The 17,896-nt window shown below is 37.7% G+C and overlaps 3 protein-coding genes across 3 annotated transcripts; all 3 read left to right on the top strand.

Moving 5' to 3' along the window:
* Positions 1-101: 101 nt before the first annotated feature.
* GCK72_009661 (uncharacterized protein) lies at positions 102-1,316 on the top strand (the record flags this gene model as incomplete). Its single annotated transcript, XM_003113251.2, has 4 exons — positions 102-233; positions 276-451; positions 625-743; positions 1,192-1,316. The coding sequence occupies 4 exons, from the start codon at positions 102-104 to the stop codon at positions 1,314-1,316; spliced, it is 552 nt and encodes a 183-aa protein (XP_003113299.1).
* A 215-nt stretch (positions 1,317-1,531) lies between these two features.
* GCK72_009660 (uncharacterized protein) lies at positions 1,532-9,343 on the top strand (the record flags this gene model as incomplete). Its single annotated transcript, XM_053727478.1, has 17 exons — positions 1,532-1,582; positions 1,627-1,737; positions 2,843-2,969; positions 3,985-4,184; positions 4,231-4,491; positions 4,542-4,849; positions 4,927-5,090; positions 5,412-5,542; positions 5,595-5,978; positions 6,026-6,169; positions 6,217-6,624; positions 6,673-7,239; positions 7,286-8,147; positions 8,589-8,704; positions 8,753-9,033; positions 9,139-9,193; positions 9,254-9,343. The coding sequence occupies 17 exons, from the start codon at positions 1,532-1,534 to the stop codon at positions 9,341-9,343; spliced, it is 4,260 nt and encodes a 1,419-aa protein (XP_053587055.1).
* A 1,785-nt stretch (positions 9,344-11,128) lies between these two features.
* Positions 11,129-17,397, top strand: GCK72_009659 (uncharacterized protein; the record flags this gene model as incomplete). Its single annotated transcript, XM_003112845.2, has 10 exons — positions 11,129-11,172; positions 11,312-11,417; positions 14,390-14,525; positions 14,897-14,953; positions 15,068-15,451; positions 15,521-15,591; positions 15,822-15,890; positions 15,970-16,874; positions 16,919-17,129; positions 17,317-17,397. The coding sequence occupies 10 exons, from the start codon at positions 11,129-11,131 to the stop codon at positions 17,395-17,397; spliced, it is 2,064 nt and encodes a 687-aa protein (XP_003112893.2).
* Positions 17,398-17,896: the final 499 nt, after the last annotated feature.

Below are 17,896 nucleotides of genomic sequence, written 5' to 3'. Positions count from 1 at the left end.
AATTATCTTTATATGCTCTATATATTGAACGTTTATTGAAAAATATCACTTGTACTGAATAAAATTAACAACAGTGTTCAATTTCAGGGTAACTTATCCAAATGAGTTTGACTAAGGACACACATCTTCCGAGCGATGAGGAGCTGACAGTTCCGCAGGAAATCGTTCTGTCGACACCATGGCTCAAATCAGTCGCTCCGTATATGGCTAAACACTGCGAAAAGGAAGCTAATGTTAGTTAAATTTATTTAGATTTTATTTAGTTTTTTTAATAGGAATTTATGCTCCGACGAAAAGAATCTGAAGATCCTCGTGCTGTTTTAAAAGAAGGAGCAGCTCTCACTGCTTGCGGAGTCAATTTCCTCCAGTCGTTGAAACGCTCGTGTCTTCCACAAACACAGAAACTTGCCGAATGTGTTGATCAAGGCAGTGCTAAGCTGTACATGTCTAAGTAAGCTTTTCCTAAAATTAAAACGAATTTTCACATGTACGAATTATTTTTAAACATTGACCATATGATGTTGACAGTTTCAAACAAGAATGTAGTTAAAGTGCGTTCAACTTATATTGATGTCTCATATACATCCTTGTTTCTGCGAAAAAAAAACATTATTTTCTTTTGAGATGCCATGATGACCAAAAGGAATTGGATGCCTGCGTCGAAGCAAATTTGAACTTGACTCGACCAAAACTTGGGTACTTCAGCAAACTTCATGTTTACGATTCGGCCACTCCAGCTCCAGGTAAGAAAGTAGAAAACGATAGTTATTAACTTCCCGGTTTTATTATAAAACATAAAACGCTTTATTTGTTATTCAATATTCTAGAAAACATACAAAGTTTTTTAAAATTCTAATGTTTATCTTGGAAATAACATACTCTATAATTATCTATTTTTCAACCACACTTACCATATTTGAACAAAACCTCCGTGCCGCGTTCATCTCACTTTCTGGTCAATCACCTTTTTTGAACTTGCCAAAACTACTAATGTGGACTCATTGATTTTGAGACTCACTGACCGTTAATCTAACATATCCGTATACAGTATCTATTTCACCAAAAAACTAGTAGACTGATGTATCAAATGTTCATGATTAGATCCATTAATATTTGTTCTTCCTTTTCCTTCTTAACTTTAGCTTATCCTTCATCCTGCTGATTCAGTGTTAATAATGTTCACATTTCCAGAAGTGAAGCTCCGTGACTACAAGGCCGAAGCAGCTAAAGTTCTCAATGAATTGCCAGCTGAGTATCATCTCCGCAAAGACTACCGCAAATACAATGATTGGCGTTATAACATTACTGAAAGCTAATTTCGAGAGCCATCCCTTTTTGTGAAAGTAGTAGAGTCAAGTTCTCCGTTTTCGTTTTTTCTGAAATTTTTTCTTCTTATTTTTCTATGAATAAAGTGTAGATTTTATATTTTAATATGCTGAATTCTGTCTTGGTTTTGTTTCCGCGTGCTCTATCTAACATTCGCTTGCGTTTGCTGTGCTTTCTCATTATATTTATCCTACTTTTAGATTTCATGGAAGTCGTCACAAAGGCATGGGAATCAGTAGATTGGGAAAGACTCCAGGTAATTGGACCGAGAGAGACGTATCAGTTAAAAGTAAATTGCAGGCTAGAGTCGAAGCTGAAGTATCGGCTCTAGGCGTACGACAAGATGATAGTGATGTGAGAAAAGGACGACTTGTCGAAGAGAGTAATGCGTACAAGGACAGAACCAATAAGGTATTCAAAATCTACCATTTCAAATAAAGACAATTCGTAAAATTTAAAGATAAATGCAATAATGGAGAAGTTTGTCGCATAGAGACATAGAAAGTCACGGTCACAGTACTAAAAATGAAGTTATTAATAGCTTTGCTTTCTGCTTTATAGGTAAGAGCTCATCTCGCTTTGTTCGATTAGTAATATATTGATCGCTCTTTTCTAATCCATTTGTGACCGTCATAGAGTCATCCTTCCCAGCTGCCGTTCAGATCTCTCGCATAATTACTTTCATGAGCAATCTGTCAACACTGCGCGAGGCATACACATATATTGAACATCTGTCTCAGAAACCATGCGTGTCTCACATAATTATACGGTAGAACTGGTTCATATATGTGCTGAATTATCGACTGATTGGTATTATTCCCTGAGATTATAGGAATTAATGTGCACCTTCCTGATCCTTCATAGTCTAGATAGGCGGTTGTTCACATTCCTGTATTATTATTGTCACTGTTATGTTAGAATTTCAGCCATGAACGAGAGCCGAAACAAAATTAGCAGTGATCATCTTTTCCTATACAAAGTCATTCCATGTCGCTATCCCAATCGGCCCCTCTATTTTGCATTGCTTCTTGTGCAGACCGCACTCACTCTCTCTTCTTTTCCTTGTGAGTGAAAAGCATCGAATCGATTTTCGCCATCTCCGGATGGGTCTCCTTCTCCTTTTGGTCGTCCCCGTTATGCTGCGCTCCCCATAGACGTGGTGCAGATGCATGATCGAGACGAGCAACCGAGCGATTGCTCATTGAATAATGTGAGACGCAGAGTATAACGTGACAGACTCAGGCGGTCCCAGATCGATTTGGAATTGCTTTCCCTTTTCTCTTCGAGATGAGAAAACCGACTGCCACGCCCCCTGTGCGCGATTCACGCATCGATCTTTTCTTTGCTGTAGGCTCCAGGATGTTTGTGGCATGGAAAACTTCACATAGTGCACGGCACGTTCTTTTTCTATCTCAATTTCCTATTGAACATCGCAGTATTTAGACGACATTATGGAAATATTCTTCATTCGCTGACCTAATAGTTTCCGTCAATAATCAAATCAGTGTACTTCCAGGAGAACCGAAAGTTGGCAATTCCTTTGATAAAAGCGTTTCAAAGTGAATTCGAAGGACTACTAGCAAGAAGTTCAGCTGCTGAATCTGCTCTTATCGATATCTGTGGATCAATTATCAATCTTCCAGGTTGGTTTGATGAATAAAATATGTGCCAAAATTATTGATATTAGTAGTGATCTGACAAAATTTTAGTAGCGATCTGACAAAAGTTCTGACTACTGTAGCTATGGAAACGAAAGTTTTTATCGTGATTCCTCTCTGTTGCATGTTTACCCCAACTTCATTTCTCATGACACCGTTATGACTGAAAAAAATATTTTTTCACGAAATTTAACATTATCGTATCTATAGCAGCACGCTTTCTCATTTGATCCGAATGTGTTATTTCGGTCGGGTACGTACTCGAAAGCGGATGTACGGCTGCTTGATCTGACCATCTGCTCCCTTTCTCCTTTCACCCCTCAATTGTAGTCGTTCCATTTTCCACCCATACAAGGTTCTTGTTATCCTCTTCTGCCCGCACACACATTCACTCAGCGTGTGCTCCTCCTTTTCTGTCGTCTTCTCATGGGGGTTGTCGTGTCTCCCGCGTCCCGCCCTGCTCACTGCTTCAAACACTCTGAATGTCTGGCAGCATGCCCTCCGTCGCCAGTCCGCGGGCTCTAGTTCGATTGCCTTCTACGTCGATCGATCTGTTTTTCTCTCGTCTTCTAACTTCACTCCGCCGAAGTTATGTGCGCATCTTCTTTCATTGGCTTTCTGCTCATATTAGTCTTTGTAGTCATTTCGTAATAAGAGTGAAGCTTATTCAGTCTAGATTGTACAGTAACCCGAACTTTAAAATAAAATTCCGTGCCAATCAAACATAAGTTTTGGCTGTATATCAATTCAAACGTCATTTTTTAACTTTCTGAATGCTCTGAATAGTCTGAAAATTAAAATATGAATATAGATGAGATAAATTACTAAAACCTCTGTTTCAAAATTTATTTATCGTTTTCTGTATGTGTTTCATAAGAAACATATGTGACTACCAGTTATTCCCTTTTCTGAAAACAATTGATTTTCCTGAGAATTCGGAAAAATAAGCGTACCACCCTTCTAAGATAAAATCTTATAATCTCACTAAATTAATTTTCAGATCCTAAAACATTACTCAAAAGTGCAGAAGCTTGGAAGACTGACGCTGAGAAAACACAAAAGGCAGTGGAGGAACGAGAAGAACTTAATCGCCAGTTGTTAAAAGTGAATAACGAATTGGAAGATTTACGTGGAAAGGATGTCAAAGTGCGAAAGTTGAAAGACAAACTCGCTAAATTAGAATCTGAGCAAGACACTTTCGTAAGTTTTTGGGAATTCAGAACACTTCTTAATTTAATGCTTCTAGATTGAAAACGCAGTGAGTGAAGTTGAAAAAAAGGCGGAGCTTGAATTGAACACACGCCTGGCTGAACTTATCGCCGAAAGAGATAAGATGAAAGAGCAGAACGAAGTCTTGGAGAAGAATTTGGATACTCTTGAATCTAAAAATAAAGACATTCAAAGAAAACTCGAGATTGCCAAGATGACTGTAGAGCAGAAGGATGGATTGGAGAACGAGCAGTTGTCGATTGCTTTAAAAGATCTATCTGATGCAAATCACAGGATCGTAAGTGTTTTCTTCCAAATTGGTCTTATCTCCACATATGTTCTTTTTAGTTGATTCTCGAAGAGCGTATATCTCAATTAGAAAGAGAAGCTGAAAAAGTGAATGAGAGTAAAAAGGCGGGAAAAATTGAGGATATTGCTGCTCTCGGAAGTGTCCTCATTCAAAAGGATGAAGTCATTCAACAGCTGACTGATGACATGAAACGAGCCGAATCGAAACACGCTGAAGACGCCGCTAAATGGAAGGCGGCAATTTCGAACGGAGAAAAGAAGAATCAATTGTTGGTTGGCGAATTGAATGAGCTCAAGAACACATTAGAGGAGCGAAACGACTACGAAGCTATCAGAAATGAGCTGAGGTTGGTTGTTGAAGACGGCAATTAATTGCATTACACCCATACAATTTTTTGGATTACTGTAATGGCTGCGTTTCCAGACTTCTTCGAGAAATTGAATTCGGTGCAGCAGCTGAAGCAAATGCTGAATCTATTGAGAGTCTTGGCCAAACTGTAGAGTCATTGGATCGTTTACTTGCTGAAAAGAATCGGCGCTTGCAAAATGAGAATGCACATTTACGAGTGACAAATGAAGGATTCAAGGGTTAGTTTCATTAAAATCGTCTCGTCGCATAGAAAATAGTTGTGCATGAATGTTCTATGGATAAACGCTATGAACATGAATTTGGTTTCGTTTTGTCCGGAATCGAAAAAAAATTGCATGATTGTCGTCAAGTGAAATACACCGTGCTGGAATAAGAAATATACAGAGAAATGCTTGCGAAATATTTGATATTTTCTCTTCATTTTTCATTATCAATTTTTGGTCATTGTTGCCTTGTTTCAATTTATGTTGTATAAATCAAGTGATTTGCATCCGTCATTTTTCAATCATATTTCTTCTAAATGAGTAAATTTTGTTTAGGAGATGAAATAATGAAGACGATTGTTAATGGAGGTGTTTCCCGTGTTGTGGAAACTGTTGGAAAGCAAATAGGTGCAGAAGAAGCAGCAAAGTTCCACAAAAAGAACACTGATGCGGAGTTGATCGCGACGGTTCGTATTATTATTATTTCGCACTATTTGTATGAGTTAGTTTTGGTTTCAGATTCAAGAAGCGAAACACTTAAAAATGGAGAACGAATTAAAATACGAGGATCCGAATATTGATGTTCTCACTTATCTGAAAAATCAAAAAGCCAAGGAAACTCGAAAAACGACAGTAACTCCAGTTGTCACTCCTTCATCAGTTAAACAAGTCACTAAACTAGGAACGCATACCATCACAACGACTGCACTTCCCCCGCAAACTCTTCTCCAACGACTCTCAAATGGTAATACATTACCGAAAAATGACTTACGAATGGATGAAGATTTGAAATTGTCAACTGTTCTGAACTTAAAACGATTCGCTCCGAGTTCTTCAAAGTTACCTGAAACCAAGACAACAGAGGAACAAGAAAAAGAAAACGAAATCATAGAGAAGATGCAGGTAAAAACAGTTTAAGTCAAAATTGTATTTGAACGCGTATTTTGTAGAAACGTATACAGTCCAATGTGCAATCTATCAATGGGCATCCATTGAACACTACTGAAATTGCCTCGCATTGCAAGAGGCTCATGATAGCTTACAATATTGGTCAAAGGCTTTTTGCAAAACACGTCATGAATCAAGTTGTGAAGGTATAACGCATGTTTTCGCAACAACTTTGTAATTTTTTGTTTTACAGTCTCAAGGATCTCTTTCTGAATTACTTTCCAAACCGAGACACTGGAATAAGCTAACCGATAAAGGTCGAGAAGCGTTTCGTAGGATTTACGGATGGATTAGTGATGATGAGGCTATAAATTTGCTCTGCTCGCTCAGTCCGAGACGTGTCTGGCCAGCGGATCAAAACATTGAGCATCCAAAGGCTGAGACTCTTCTTGATAAAACATGCTCCCATGAATACAAAGAAGATCCCGTTGTAAATCTTGAAGTTATTTCAAAAGTAGAACCTGTTGCTGAGACTCCAATTTCGTTGAAGCCATCACCTGAAAGTTCTGGAGGACAACTGAAGTCTCGATGGAAGCATGATGATATTTCAAAAGAGAAAATTCTGAGCATTTTACAAACGGAATTGAAAAAAATTGAAGAGGTACTTTTTTCCTAATTATAAATAATTGAGTAATCGATTTTATTTCAGGAAACAACTGCAGACAAAAACGTTGTTCCCCCGAAACCAGTTATAGTTCAAAATCGTCGATGCTCAGTTTCAATTCCTTATGAAGTAACGACTCTTCCTTCAAAAACTAGGCCTACTGCTGTTGAGCTTGTATTAAAACAAAGAATGGCAAGCGGACTAAAACCTCTCACTCAAGCACAGTATGACAAGTACACCATATTGGATACTGAGTTGCTTGTGAAACAAATCAAAGAGTTTCTAACTGTCAACTCAATGTCTCAAAGACAATTCGGAGAATTTATTCTCGGACTTAGTCAAGGAAGTGTATCGGATCTCTTGGCACGACCAAAGACTTGGATTCAGTTGACACAGAAAGGACGTGAGCCATTCATCAGAATGCAGTTGTTTATGGATGAAGTAGCAGGAGTCGAAGAAAAAGACGGAAAACAGCCAACTATTACTGTATGTGACGATGATAGTGATCTGGCGAAAACATTGGCGTCACTTCTCAGTAACGTTAGCAACCCTATCGAGAATAATGAAGTCGCGGAACCTGTAAAGCCTGAGCCGGTATCGGAAATTGCATTGGTTAGTTGTTACAAGTCAGAAAAATCATAGTATTCATTAATTTCAGATTATGGAACGACAAAGTGCAAGTTCTCGCGATGAAGTCGTCAAATACATCGACTCACTATCAGGAGAAGAAATTCTGGACTCGATTGAAATTGTTTATCGTGTCAAAGGAGTTTTAGAAGATCACGGAATATCGCCAAGAGTTTTCGGTGACGAATATCTTCACTGCTCTCCATCCATGTGTGCCGATTTGATGATTCGAACAAAGCCATTTGAACTCGCTAAATCGACTGAGAAGGTGATGTATCATCGGATGAGAAACTTTTTGAATGATCCTTCCGCGATTCCTGATTTAGTCAAAAAAGAAGAAGCAAAAGATAGTGTTAAAGAGAAACTTGAATGTTTGCTCCGTGAAACACCTCGTCCTGTGAAAAGAAAAGCATCATCTGATTTGGAAGATTCGGAGAAAAAACCAATTCAACGTACGGTTATCACTGACTATCAAAAAGATGTTCTTCGATTTGTTTTTGTTAATGAGCTGCATCCATCAAATGAGATGTGTGAGCAGATTTCTACGAAATTGGACATGTCACTTCGAACAGTGCAAAACTGGTTCCACAATCACCGAACTCGAAGTAAAGCAAGAGAAAAAGAAGGAAAAATTTACTCTGACGCGCTTCCCAATGGGATCGCAGTGAGAAGTGATACATGGAAAGATGATCTTCAAAAAATGCTTGATGATGCCCCGGCTGTCACGCAGCAATGGGCACCTGACTACTATCCACGCTCCGGTTCTGTCAAAAGTTCCACTTCTGTGGATTCTCCGAACAATAACAATTATGATCCACCAGTTTTCACATTCGATAAACCAGTCTCCACTCCTATTCCCATAACTGCTACACTCAAAAAACCATCATCTGGAGGTCAACTTGATAAGATTTTGGCCCGTGTTGTACGGTTAGCAGAAGGACGAGAAGCTGCTGCGGCCAATGCATCCTAAATGAATTGATAATGTAGATAGGATTCTCATGTATGATGTATTTATTTTCCGTGGCTGGTTCCATGTATTTGTCATATTTTATTTATTTCCCGATTGTCATTGTTAACTTAATTTTCGATCTCATTTTTGCAGCTTTCACTTTCCAAACAGTACTGTGCATCTTTTTCCTAAACAATGTAAACCGGTAATATTTTGAAAGAAAAGATTCTCATTTAGTCAACCGATCTCCCAAATTTCTTCATACTATTTTATTGCAATAAAAAGGTTCGATCAAATTTCTTTAACATATTACAAAAGGTGTTCAATCATCAGCCCAAAGAGTGTACAACATGAAATAATCAATTCAAAATTATTCTGCTTACAGTTCGAACAAACGAGCAAGAAGCCGAACTTCTCACACTCAAAGAAAAATCAGAAAGCGATGATCGTCTGATTGCTCAGCTCGAGAATGACTTGGCAAGTGCCGTTCAAGATTTCGGAGTTCGTTGTTAACGTTTTCGAATAGGTTTCAGAGTCTTCTGTTTACAGATAACCGAAAGAATGGGAACAAATGAAATGTTGAAAGATGCACCTCCAAAAATCTCAGATGCTTCTCTCATTCCTATTCTGACATCGCAACGAAATCGTCTTCATGAAAAAGTTACAAGTTTAGAAGAAGCAGTTTCGGTGGAAAAGACTAAACAGCTTTCAATACAAAACGAAGTCGAAAGAGTTAGAGAAGAGAATATCAGATTGTGTGAGAGAATTAGATTCCTGCAAGCCCCAAATCGCCAAGGACCCAATTCCATCGAGTCTGGTCTTGGAAATGAGTAAGTATCTTTTGATTTCGAATAGTTACCTGAGCTTATGAGCATATAGATGTACTTGTCATTCTTTTTTCTGATTCTACAATAACAATCCATTGAAAGTTTCAGATCTGCCGGTCGGAACCGAAGACTTACTCTTCATGATAAAACTACTCTTAACATGGTGAGTCATTGATTAATTCTGAACAGGTGAAAGAAAATATCCGGAAAAATATATTTTTAGGGGCGTGCAATTCTTTCAACTCCAAGAAGTCGTACTATATTCTTCTCGTATCTCCTCATTCTCCATGCTCTCATTATGCTGGTAGAATAGATCCTCACTTTATCACCGTAATTCGTATTTCTTTTTCAGGTTCTCTACAAATTTGCATTTGATCAGTCTATTGTTCGAGATGCGGAGACAGAATGCGAATACAAATTCCACCAACACATGCTGGATAATCACAAACAATAATATAATGATAAAGATAATCTCTTTTCTTTAATCTCATCTCATCCAAGGGTTTAACTGGGTATACATAGTGTCGTTGAATGCATGCTGGGCCTAACTGGTAACTTGTTTGTATAAATGTTTTGGGTTTTGTACTGAATAAATCAAACCGATGATTTATGAAATAAATTATTAGATTTCGAATCGTCATCACCTAGTCTTTGAATCGAAACTGAAATATGAGATTACATATTGAACGCTTGTATCCAACACAAGTGGACATCCGATTGTTTGTGTGCTCTCTAGGTGTGTGTCAACGGACTGGCTATTCGTGTTCAAACAAGGATATTACACTCCCCTCGGAAGGTGGTAAAAAGGTGACGGAGAGGGATAAGCACTCGAAAAAAGATATATGTAGCATGTTCCGGAAGAGAATATTCGTTTCTGTGGAATAAATATGAAATTTTCGATGGTTCATGGGTTATGCATTAAACTGGTCAAAGATCAGATGGTGCCATTGCGAAAGTATCAGTGGAAACTCAGTTGGAAACGAGAAACCGAGATGGGCCAGTTGACTCAAGACATGTGGTTGTACTGTAGGTATACTTTAGGTATACTGTAGGTATACTGTAGGTTACTGTAGGTATACTGTAGGCTACTGTAGGTATACTATAGGTTACTGTAGGTTTACTGTAGGTACACTGTAGGTATACTGTAGGAGTAGGTTGTCCAGACTCTATGCATACACAGATACAGAAGTTGATCTTTTCATGTTTGAAAAGCTAAAAGTTAAGTTATCCTTCAACTCATTTTGAAATTTTAAAGTTTTTTAAAAGTTTTTTTGGTTTGAATTCTTCCCCAAACCTTCCGAATGATTAGGATGAAAAATCCTGGAATTCCAAAGTTTTTTTTCCCGAAATCGAAAATCATCGTTTACTTTTTTTCTGTTGAGCGTAAAACATTTTGTTAAACCTTTAACAAACTCTGACTAGTTATCAAACAAGACAATTTTGTGTCCCTTCAAGTGAAAACTTTTCATTCCTTTCCACCCTTTCTCTCCCATTTTCTTCGACTGTACGCGAGGAAAAGGACTGCATTTTTCTCAAAATTTCAACAAACATATCTGCTCTCCGACTCATTTTGCTTCATCAGCCCTCTCTCCGAATAGCTCACAGGAGACATACAATTCGCAGCTTATTTGCCGACACGCCTGTTGGCATCGCGCGGCGGAGCAGCGTCTCTCTCAGAGCATTCTGGGAGGGGACGGAAACGAAGCAAACAGTCTCACACATCGAGAAGCAAAAGAAGTCGATTTAACATTTGTGTGTGTGTGTGTGTGTTTGTAAGTGTCTCCTAAGTGTTTCTAGGTGTCTCTTCGGAAATAAAAAATAAATGAAACCTGTTGATTAGGAAAATCTTGAGAATTCTTGAGAAAACATGGTTATTGAACTATTATTAGCCTAGTAGTTGAGGGCCCAACCCAAGTAATAGAAAAGATGACACTCTGAAAGTATCAGTTAACACCTGAAATTCAAAAATTCAAATAGGAGATTCAATTCCCATTTCGTTCTGCATCAACTCTTATGTCTTCGTTAATTTCACCTGAATAAATTTGTCGACTAATCTGAAATTTTCGTATCTTTACAGAATAAATCATATTTGCTCAAAATGAGGGAAGGAACTCCAAGAGTCAGAATTGAAGTGAATAAGAGGTGGGTTCTTTTGATGGAGTGCTCTTGACCAATTTCGCACCGACCTCGCCTAATCCATCCAGTTTTTCTTTTGTTGGAAGAGAAGCAGTTCTTTTTCCTTTTTCCTCACTTTTCGATTTTATTATACTCTCGTTTTCAGACCAACTCATTTCGTCTCCGAGTCAGAAGAACAGAGATTGCAACGAGTTCACAGTAGAGATTCGGATACTGCTACAATGAATTTTGTTACGGATGATAGAATGCAGGTGAGTCAGTCATAGATCTATCCATGATACACATTTTAAGAAATCCTTAATTTACAATTTTGATAGTTTCGAATAGTTTTGAAACTTGGAGATCGGCTCCAATTCTCCGCTTTTTCCATTATTTGTTGCATAATAATAAACTCAAACACTCGGAATTTTTCTATTTGAATCAATATAAACTTTCCGTTTAAGTCGTCTCATAAAATGAAACTATAAATTATAGTTAGTTTGGATTCGAATCCTCTGTGTCGAACAATTCATTTTTTCGAACATTTTGGAAATTTGATATTTTCAAACACTCCCCTTGTTCTCAGTTTTCGTGACCATTTTTTTTGGATTTCCTCTTGAAATAAGGGAATGAATAATATAGAAATACTTTGACTTAAATTTGAAACTCAAAAGCTTCAACGTATGTTCGATGTCTCGATGTTTATGGTTTCGGATATGTGATACTTCCGAAATGGAACAATAATGGAGCCAGCTTGTTTATTTGTTTTGACTTATGAACAATTGAATTACTTTTACGAACATTTGTGAATTCTCACGTATTTTGGAAGTCAGTAATCTCGGATAAGCACCTTTTACTCTAGAAGATATTTGTTTTAGAAATAGATCAGATAAGACGATTTTCATCTGGATCAACACTTTCTCAACTTTGATGAGCTTCTCGTAAACAGCTTTTTATTTTTGTACTTGTCACGTTTCAGATCAAAGTAATATTTCAATTTCAAAAGATAATATAGAAAGGAAAGATCAGAAACCTAGATCATTTAAGCTACAAAACTCAGTCATGGCCTAGAATCCCAAATGTTTAGTGAGAGTTCAAATCGAGACATCGTTACTGAACTGTGTTGTCTTATCCATTTTTACAAAACGAATCTCACCTTTGAACTTTTTCTCTTACGATATTCGGCACACCTACGATTTTTTAAACAAAATTTGAAGAAAACTTTCGGATGCACCACTCCAAAAAACCAGTTATCTCGCCGATCTTGACTATATTTTCTGACTTTTGCGTTCTAGTACTACTTAGTAAACTAAACTAACTTTTAAGAGAGTTAGAGTAGGAGTAAATCCACATACTCACCAGAGAGTGAGAGATTTATGTGCACAAAGAGCAAAGGAATTGCCATCCACTTCACTTTTGCGCCCTTCTCGTTTCCTTCTTTCGCCCCCTGTGCTCCTCCTCTGGTATATCCTCGGCATTCATTTATTCACTATTTGGCCCCAACCGCCAACAACACAAAGATTTCATCTCCTCACCTCCTTTTTTCCTCTATCTTTTCTGGAAAAGAAGACCCCCGTCCGAAAAAAGTGGGCGGAGTTGGCTCATGCGAAATTCAGTCCCCATGAGAATTTTGTTTCGGGAGGGCACTCCTTTCTTCTTCGTCAAGACGACGTCGTATTCCATATTGGCTGGCATTAACGAAAAAAACTGATGGCTCAGAGAAAAGAGATTCCAGTATTTATACATTTCACTATACAAAATCTGCAATTTCTTGCCACGATCTCGTTTTAAACTCGATGGGATCTGTCTGGTCTTACTGTAGGCTTCGTCTAGATTCTGAAGTGGAAGTTTTCAGTCATTTCATCTAGATTACTAGAACTTCTGAAAGTGTTCCCTGAACCTTTTTCCAACCAAAATCTATTAGTCACTCTGAAAACTTTTTCTGCAAACTTTCGAGAAAAAACCAATTTCTTTCTTTCTCTTTTTTCCCTAACTTGTTTTCTTCCATTCTTGCAAATTCAATTTGCATGTGTGTATAGACGAGATTAACGCCTAATATATGTTTTTTCGTTTCATTGTCCAGTAACGAATGGATACTTTGAGGATTCTCTATTTCGTACTAGTTTTAGACTTTTTCAATTAACATTTTACAAATAACCTCGAGTATATTTGATTTTCTGAAATAAACTGAGAAGGTTAAAAAAAGTTTTATATCCTGACTGATTGTTCAGTTTTTAAAAAAGCTTAATTCAAAGAAATTTTTGTTGGGGAGTTTTAAAAGAAACCTAATGTGCAAATACAGTATCAGAACATCATCAAACAATCGAACTATGTGTTTTCCTCTAATCCAGTGAATGTTTTCTTTTTGTCTGAAAAAGACAAATCGAACAGAAGAATAAGAAGACGACAAAGAATATATAAAGCAACAACTTGCTCTTAGCGACAACCACAATTTCTCAATTAATCATCAGTGCTCCGAGCAAAAGAGCTCTCTTTTTCCTTCCTTCGACCCCATTTTCCTCTTCTTCTGGTAGTGCTCCTTTCGTCTTTCTTTCCTTTTTCCCTATTTTAGTGGTGCTCCGAGAAAGAAGTTTTATGTGTTTTTACACCACACGTTGCACATTTTCTACCCCGAAAATTGTCATTTCCTTTCCACTAGGCTGACTGACTGACTACGAACTTTTTTCCACTTTTTTTCGTTCCCAGACCGAAAAGAATGGCTTTTTGACTCTTCAAGTTTCTGCACTTCTTCTAGGTTAAACTTTGAATTTTGTGTCTTGAGATGAGAGAGTTTTGATTTTTGGAAATTCCCACAGGGAATTGAGTGTTCTTTTCTTTCCTACTTTACTGATGTTATCATTTGAGCGAACTTCTCTTTTCAAACGAAGGATAAGTATCAATTTATGATCTGTTAAAAGCGGGGGAAGTTAAGAAAAAGAATGAAAATAGAGTACAGTATGTTTGACTTCTTCTCCCACTCTATTTACTTTTCTCTTTTATTTTCTTTTACGTGCTTTACTCATCCCTTTTTCTTCTTCTCTACCTCATAAAACTCGATACAAGTTTTCTCGTCTTTCAACAAGAAACTTGTAAGATTTTGTCATTAAGCAAGTATGACTTATCTTTTGAGAAAATAGAAAAGAAGGGTTTGAGAATTCATAAAAATGAATGAAAAGTATGTGTCGTTTGATGAAAAAGAATGAAAGAATGAGGGGTGACGACAACTGAACATTCTTTTTTCAAGGAAGAGCACGAGGAGTACAGCGCATTCAAAGAGGCGTACGAAGAGGAAGAGAGTCGCGAATACGTTATTGAAAACGGAGTGAAACGACTTGTCAATCAACACTACGATTCTCGTGGATACTCTTCAGCTGGACGAGGTGAGACATTTTTTGCATAGAAATCTGAGCGAGTTTGGAAAGAACGGTATTGTAGATGGATTATCAAAATCGTATGAAACAGTTTTGGCAGTTGCTAAAAATTCCAGATCAATACGAACCAATTCTTGATAAAATTATCTCTGATTTTACAGTTTCAAGGTTGTATTGACAAGTGACATAGAAATCGTATCTGTAACTTTCCGATTGATCCGAAAAAAAAAGAAAAAATATCAATTGCTCCTCTCGACTAAACTTTTTGGAGAAAACTTCTCAAAATATCTATTTATTTTAACCTCCATCCCTGAAAATGTCAAACGTTGTTTTTTCTTTATCTCACCTGTTTTTATTCTATTAATTTTTCGCTTTTTCAGGCCAGAAGGGACGCCGGGAGGAGGAGCGGAGACGGAACATGGCTGTTGACTATTCATGTAAGTTTTTCCCCATTTTTCTGTCTATATCTGTGTGAAAAAAGACGAAGAAAAAGAACAAACAAGGCCTCTAGTCCACAATTTGATTGCATGACTAATTTGGTGTTGTTGCAGCCCAAGACTTCCGTCAATCATTGGCAGCAATCGACCAGGCGAGCCGTGATGGAGCCATTTCTCGTGGTGAAGATGGAGTTAGAGTTCGACAAATTGGAGACACAACTATCATGACAGAGCATCGAGATCCTTATTCTTTTTATTGGCAATTGGATCAACAAAGAAGAGAAGCTGAGTCTCCGCCGAGAAGAGCTCCACCAACGGATTATGTGATTGACGAAGAGGAAGAAGTACTAGATACTGTATTATCTCCAGAAACGGATGATAGTGGAGTTATGTTCGAAAATCAATATAGAAGGCCCGTCAGACATCCGTTGCCTCCACCACCTCCAATCATGGAAGAAGAACCAAAAGATCTGCCTCCGGGATGGGAAAAACATCAAGGTATGCCAATTGAAACTTTTGAAACTTCAAGTCTTTTTTGAAAAGTTCCATCAAAAACTATATTTACAGATCCACAAGGATATTCATATTATTGGCATGTGGATAGTGGAACCATTCAAAGACAACCACCTCCTCCAGTGGTAAGAACTCTATTTTGAATACGCTTTTGTGAATTGCTTTGTGGTTTGGATTGAAAGAAACTGAAAATGATTTAAAGTTTTGAAAATGGTCATTCGAATTCTGCCTGGATTCTTGACCTGAAAAACGAGGATATGCATTATAGTATCTGATCTATATTCAGAACATTAATGTCTAGTCCTTTTCCTTGAAAAGCAGCTTTCTTTTGTCGCACGTTTCTGTTGTTTTTCAGCGTGATGTGACACCTGCTCGAAGTCCTTCCCCACCTCCTCCACCGGCCGTGTATTCTGTTACAACAGCTGTATGTTTCGTCCTCTTCCCAGTTTTGCACTTTTTTGTTTTAAGCTTATTATGCAGTCTGGAAGATATCCATTTTACAGAGTCGGGAAACTCAAGCTGATGCTCCTCCACCTCAAATCATTCAATTGCCTCCACAACAACCTGTTATTGAAGAGCACGCATTCAAGCAGACAACCACAAAACGAAGAATTGAACAAGATGAAATGAGTGAAGGATATGCAGAGGAAAATCAAATTGAAAATGGAGATTCATACCATAAACCAGTGAGATTCGCTGTTCGATCAATGGGATGGATTGAGATTTCTGAGGATGAATTGACGGCTGAAAAGTCATCGAGAGCAGTCAATCGTTGCATTGTTGAATTGACGAATAGAACTGATATCGACAACATCCCAAAATGGGGAGATGGTCGTGAACTTATAATGGAACTTGACGATAATGAATTGGCACTTATTGATCCAGATTCAATGAATGTTATCCATGCCGAACGAATTCAATCAATTAGAGTTTGGGGAGTTGGAAGAGATAACGGAAGAGATTTTGCATATGTTTCCCGTGATCGTGGGACTCGTCGATTCATGTGTCACGTCTTCCGATGCGATACTTCTGCCAAGACAATTGCCAACACACTTCGAGATATATGTAAACGACTCATGCTTCATAGAAGACCATCTAGTCTTCATGCTATTGAATCTGGAGAAAAGAGAATTGTCCGAAGTGAGGGATTATCTGCACCAATTGATGAGCCAAGGAAAGTTCTCCGATGCCATTTCCTAGGTGTCACTCAAGTTCCAAAAGCTACTGGAATTGAGATTCTGAATGAAGCAGTCGATAGATTAGTGTCACAAGTTCGTCCAGAAAGATGGATATTCGCGGATGTCTCCATTGCTCCATCCACAATTGCAATTGTTGAAGTCAACGGAGGACAAATTGCAGAGTGTAGAGTCAGATATTTGTCTTTCCTTGGAATTGGAAAAGATGTCAAGTGAGTCAACTTGTATGTAGTTCAACTCAATAAAATAATTTTAGACATTGTGCATTCATAATGCAAACCTCGAACGAAAGCTTCATGTGCTATGTATTCCACGTGGAACCAAGTGCTGCCACGATGGCAAAAATGATTGAGGCAGCATGTAAACTTCGATATCAGAAAGTTCTTGATGCTCATTCATCATCTCGTCATCACTCAGGCATGTCTAATCACGGACCTCTACCACCTCCATCATCCTACCACGGCAAGGTTTTTAACTTCTTTTCTTTCCCTTGCTATAACAAAATATGCTTTGAGAAGTCATTTGTAGTAGCTCGTCTCAGATGATGGATTAACATGTTATCCACATATTTTAACAAACAATCATAACTAAAAAATCAAACAAAAATAACATTTTTCTTCCCACAACTTCAGAATATAATATGATATATTTCAGGGATGGACTGAAACTTTTCGTGACGCCTTTGGGTCAGTAACATCTCGAATGGTACCTTCCAGATCCACTCAAAGATTGTAAAAATATGAAACCATCTTATTTTTGTCTTTCGATTGTTCTACTTTTCTGTATTTTTGTCTCCACTCACCACCAAAACATGCCTATCCGTTGTCTACTTCCTTTCCATCCCGTTTTCTACTTCTTTTTGCCCCCGTTAATGCTTTCATTTTTCAATTTTTTTAACCATCTTATCTGCAATACTTTTGTTCCTTTTTCTGTGCTCCCTCAATACATTTTACTTGTACATTTCTGTGTAGTTTTGCTCTGAACTTCTGTGACAAATCCTCGTAGAATATAAAATTGTTTTTTTTGTTTTCTCTCTGAAAATACAGCAAGAGTGTGACTGAAATACCCCTAAAACTAATTAATAATTCGTATAGAAAAACGGTGACAACTTTAAATATAGGATTCAAGGAGAAAACATGCCAATTCAAACGGTTTTCTATTACAGAGACTACAGTAATACAGTTGGGATTCGAATAGAATCAATGTGAAACCTTTTGAACCGCGTCTTCTTCGT

Source organism: Caenorhabditis remanei, chromosome III (assembly GCF_010183535.1).
Source record: "Caenorhabditis remanei strain PX506 chromosome III, whole genome shotgun sequence".
In the NCBI taxonomy this organism is placed as follows: Eukaryota; Metazoa; Nematoda; class Chromadorea; order Rhabditida; family Rhabditidae; genus Caenorhabditis; species Caenorhabditis remanei.
This window is presented reverse-complemented; position numbering and strand designations above follow the sequence as displayed.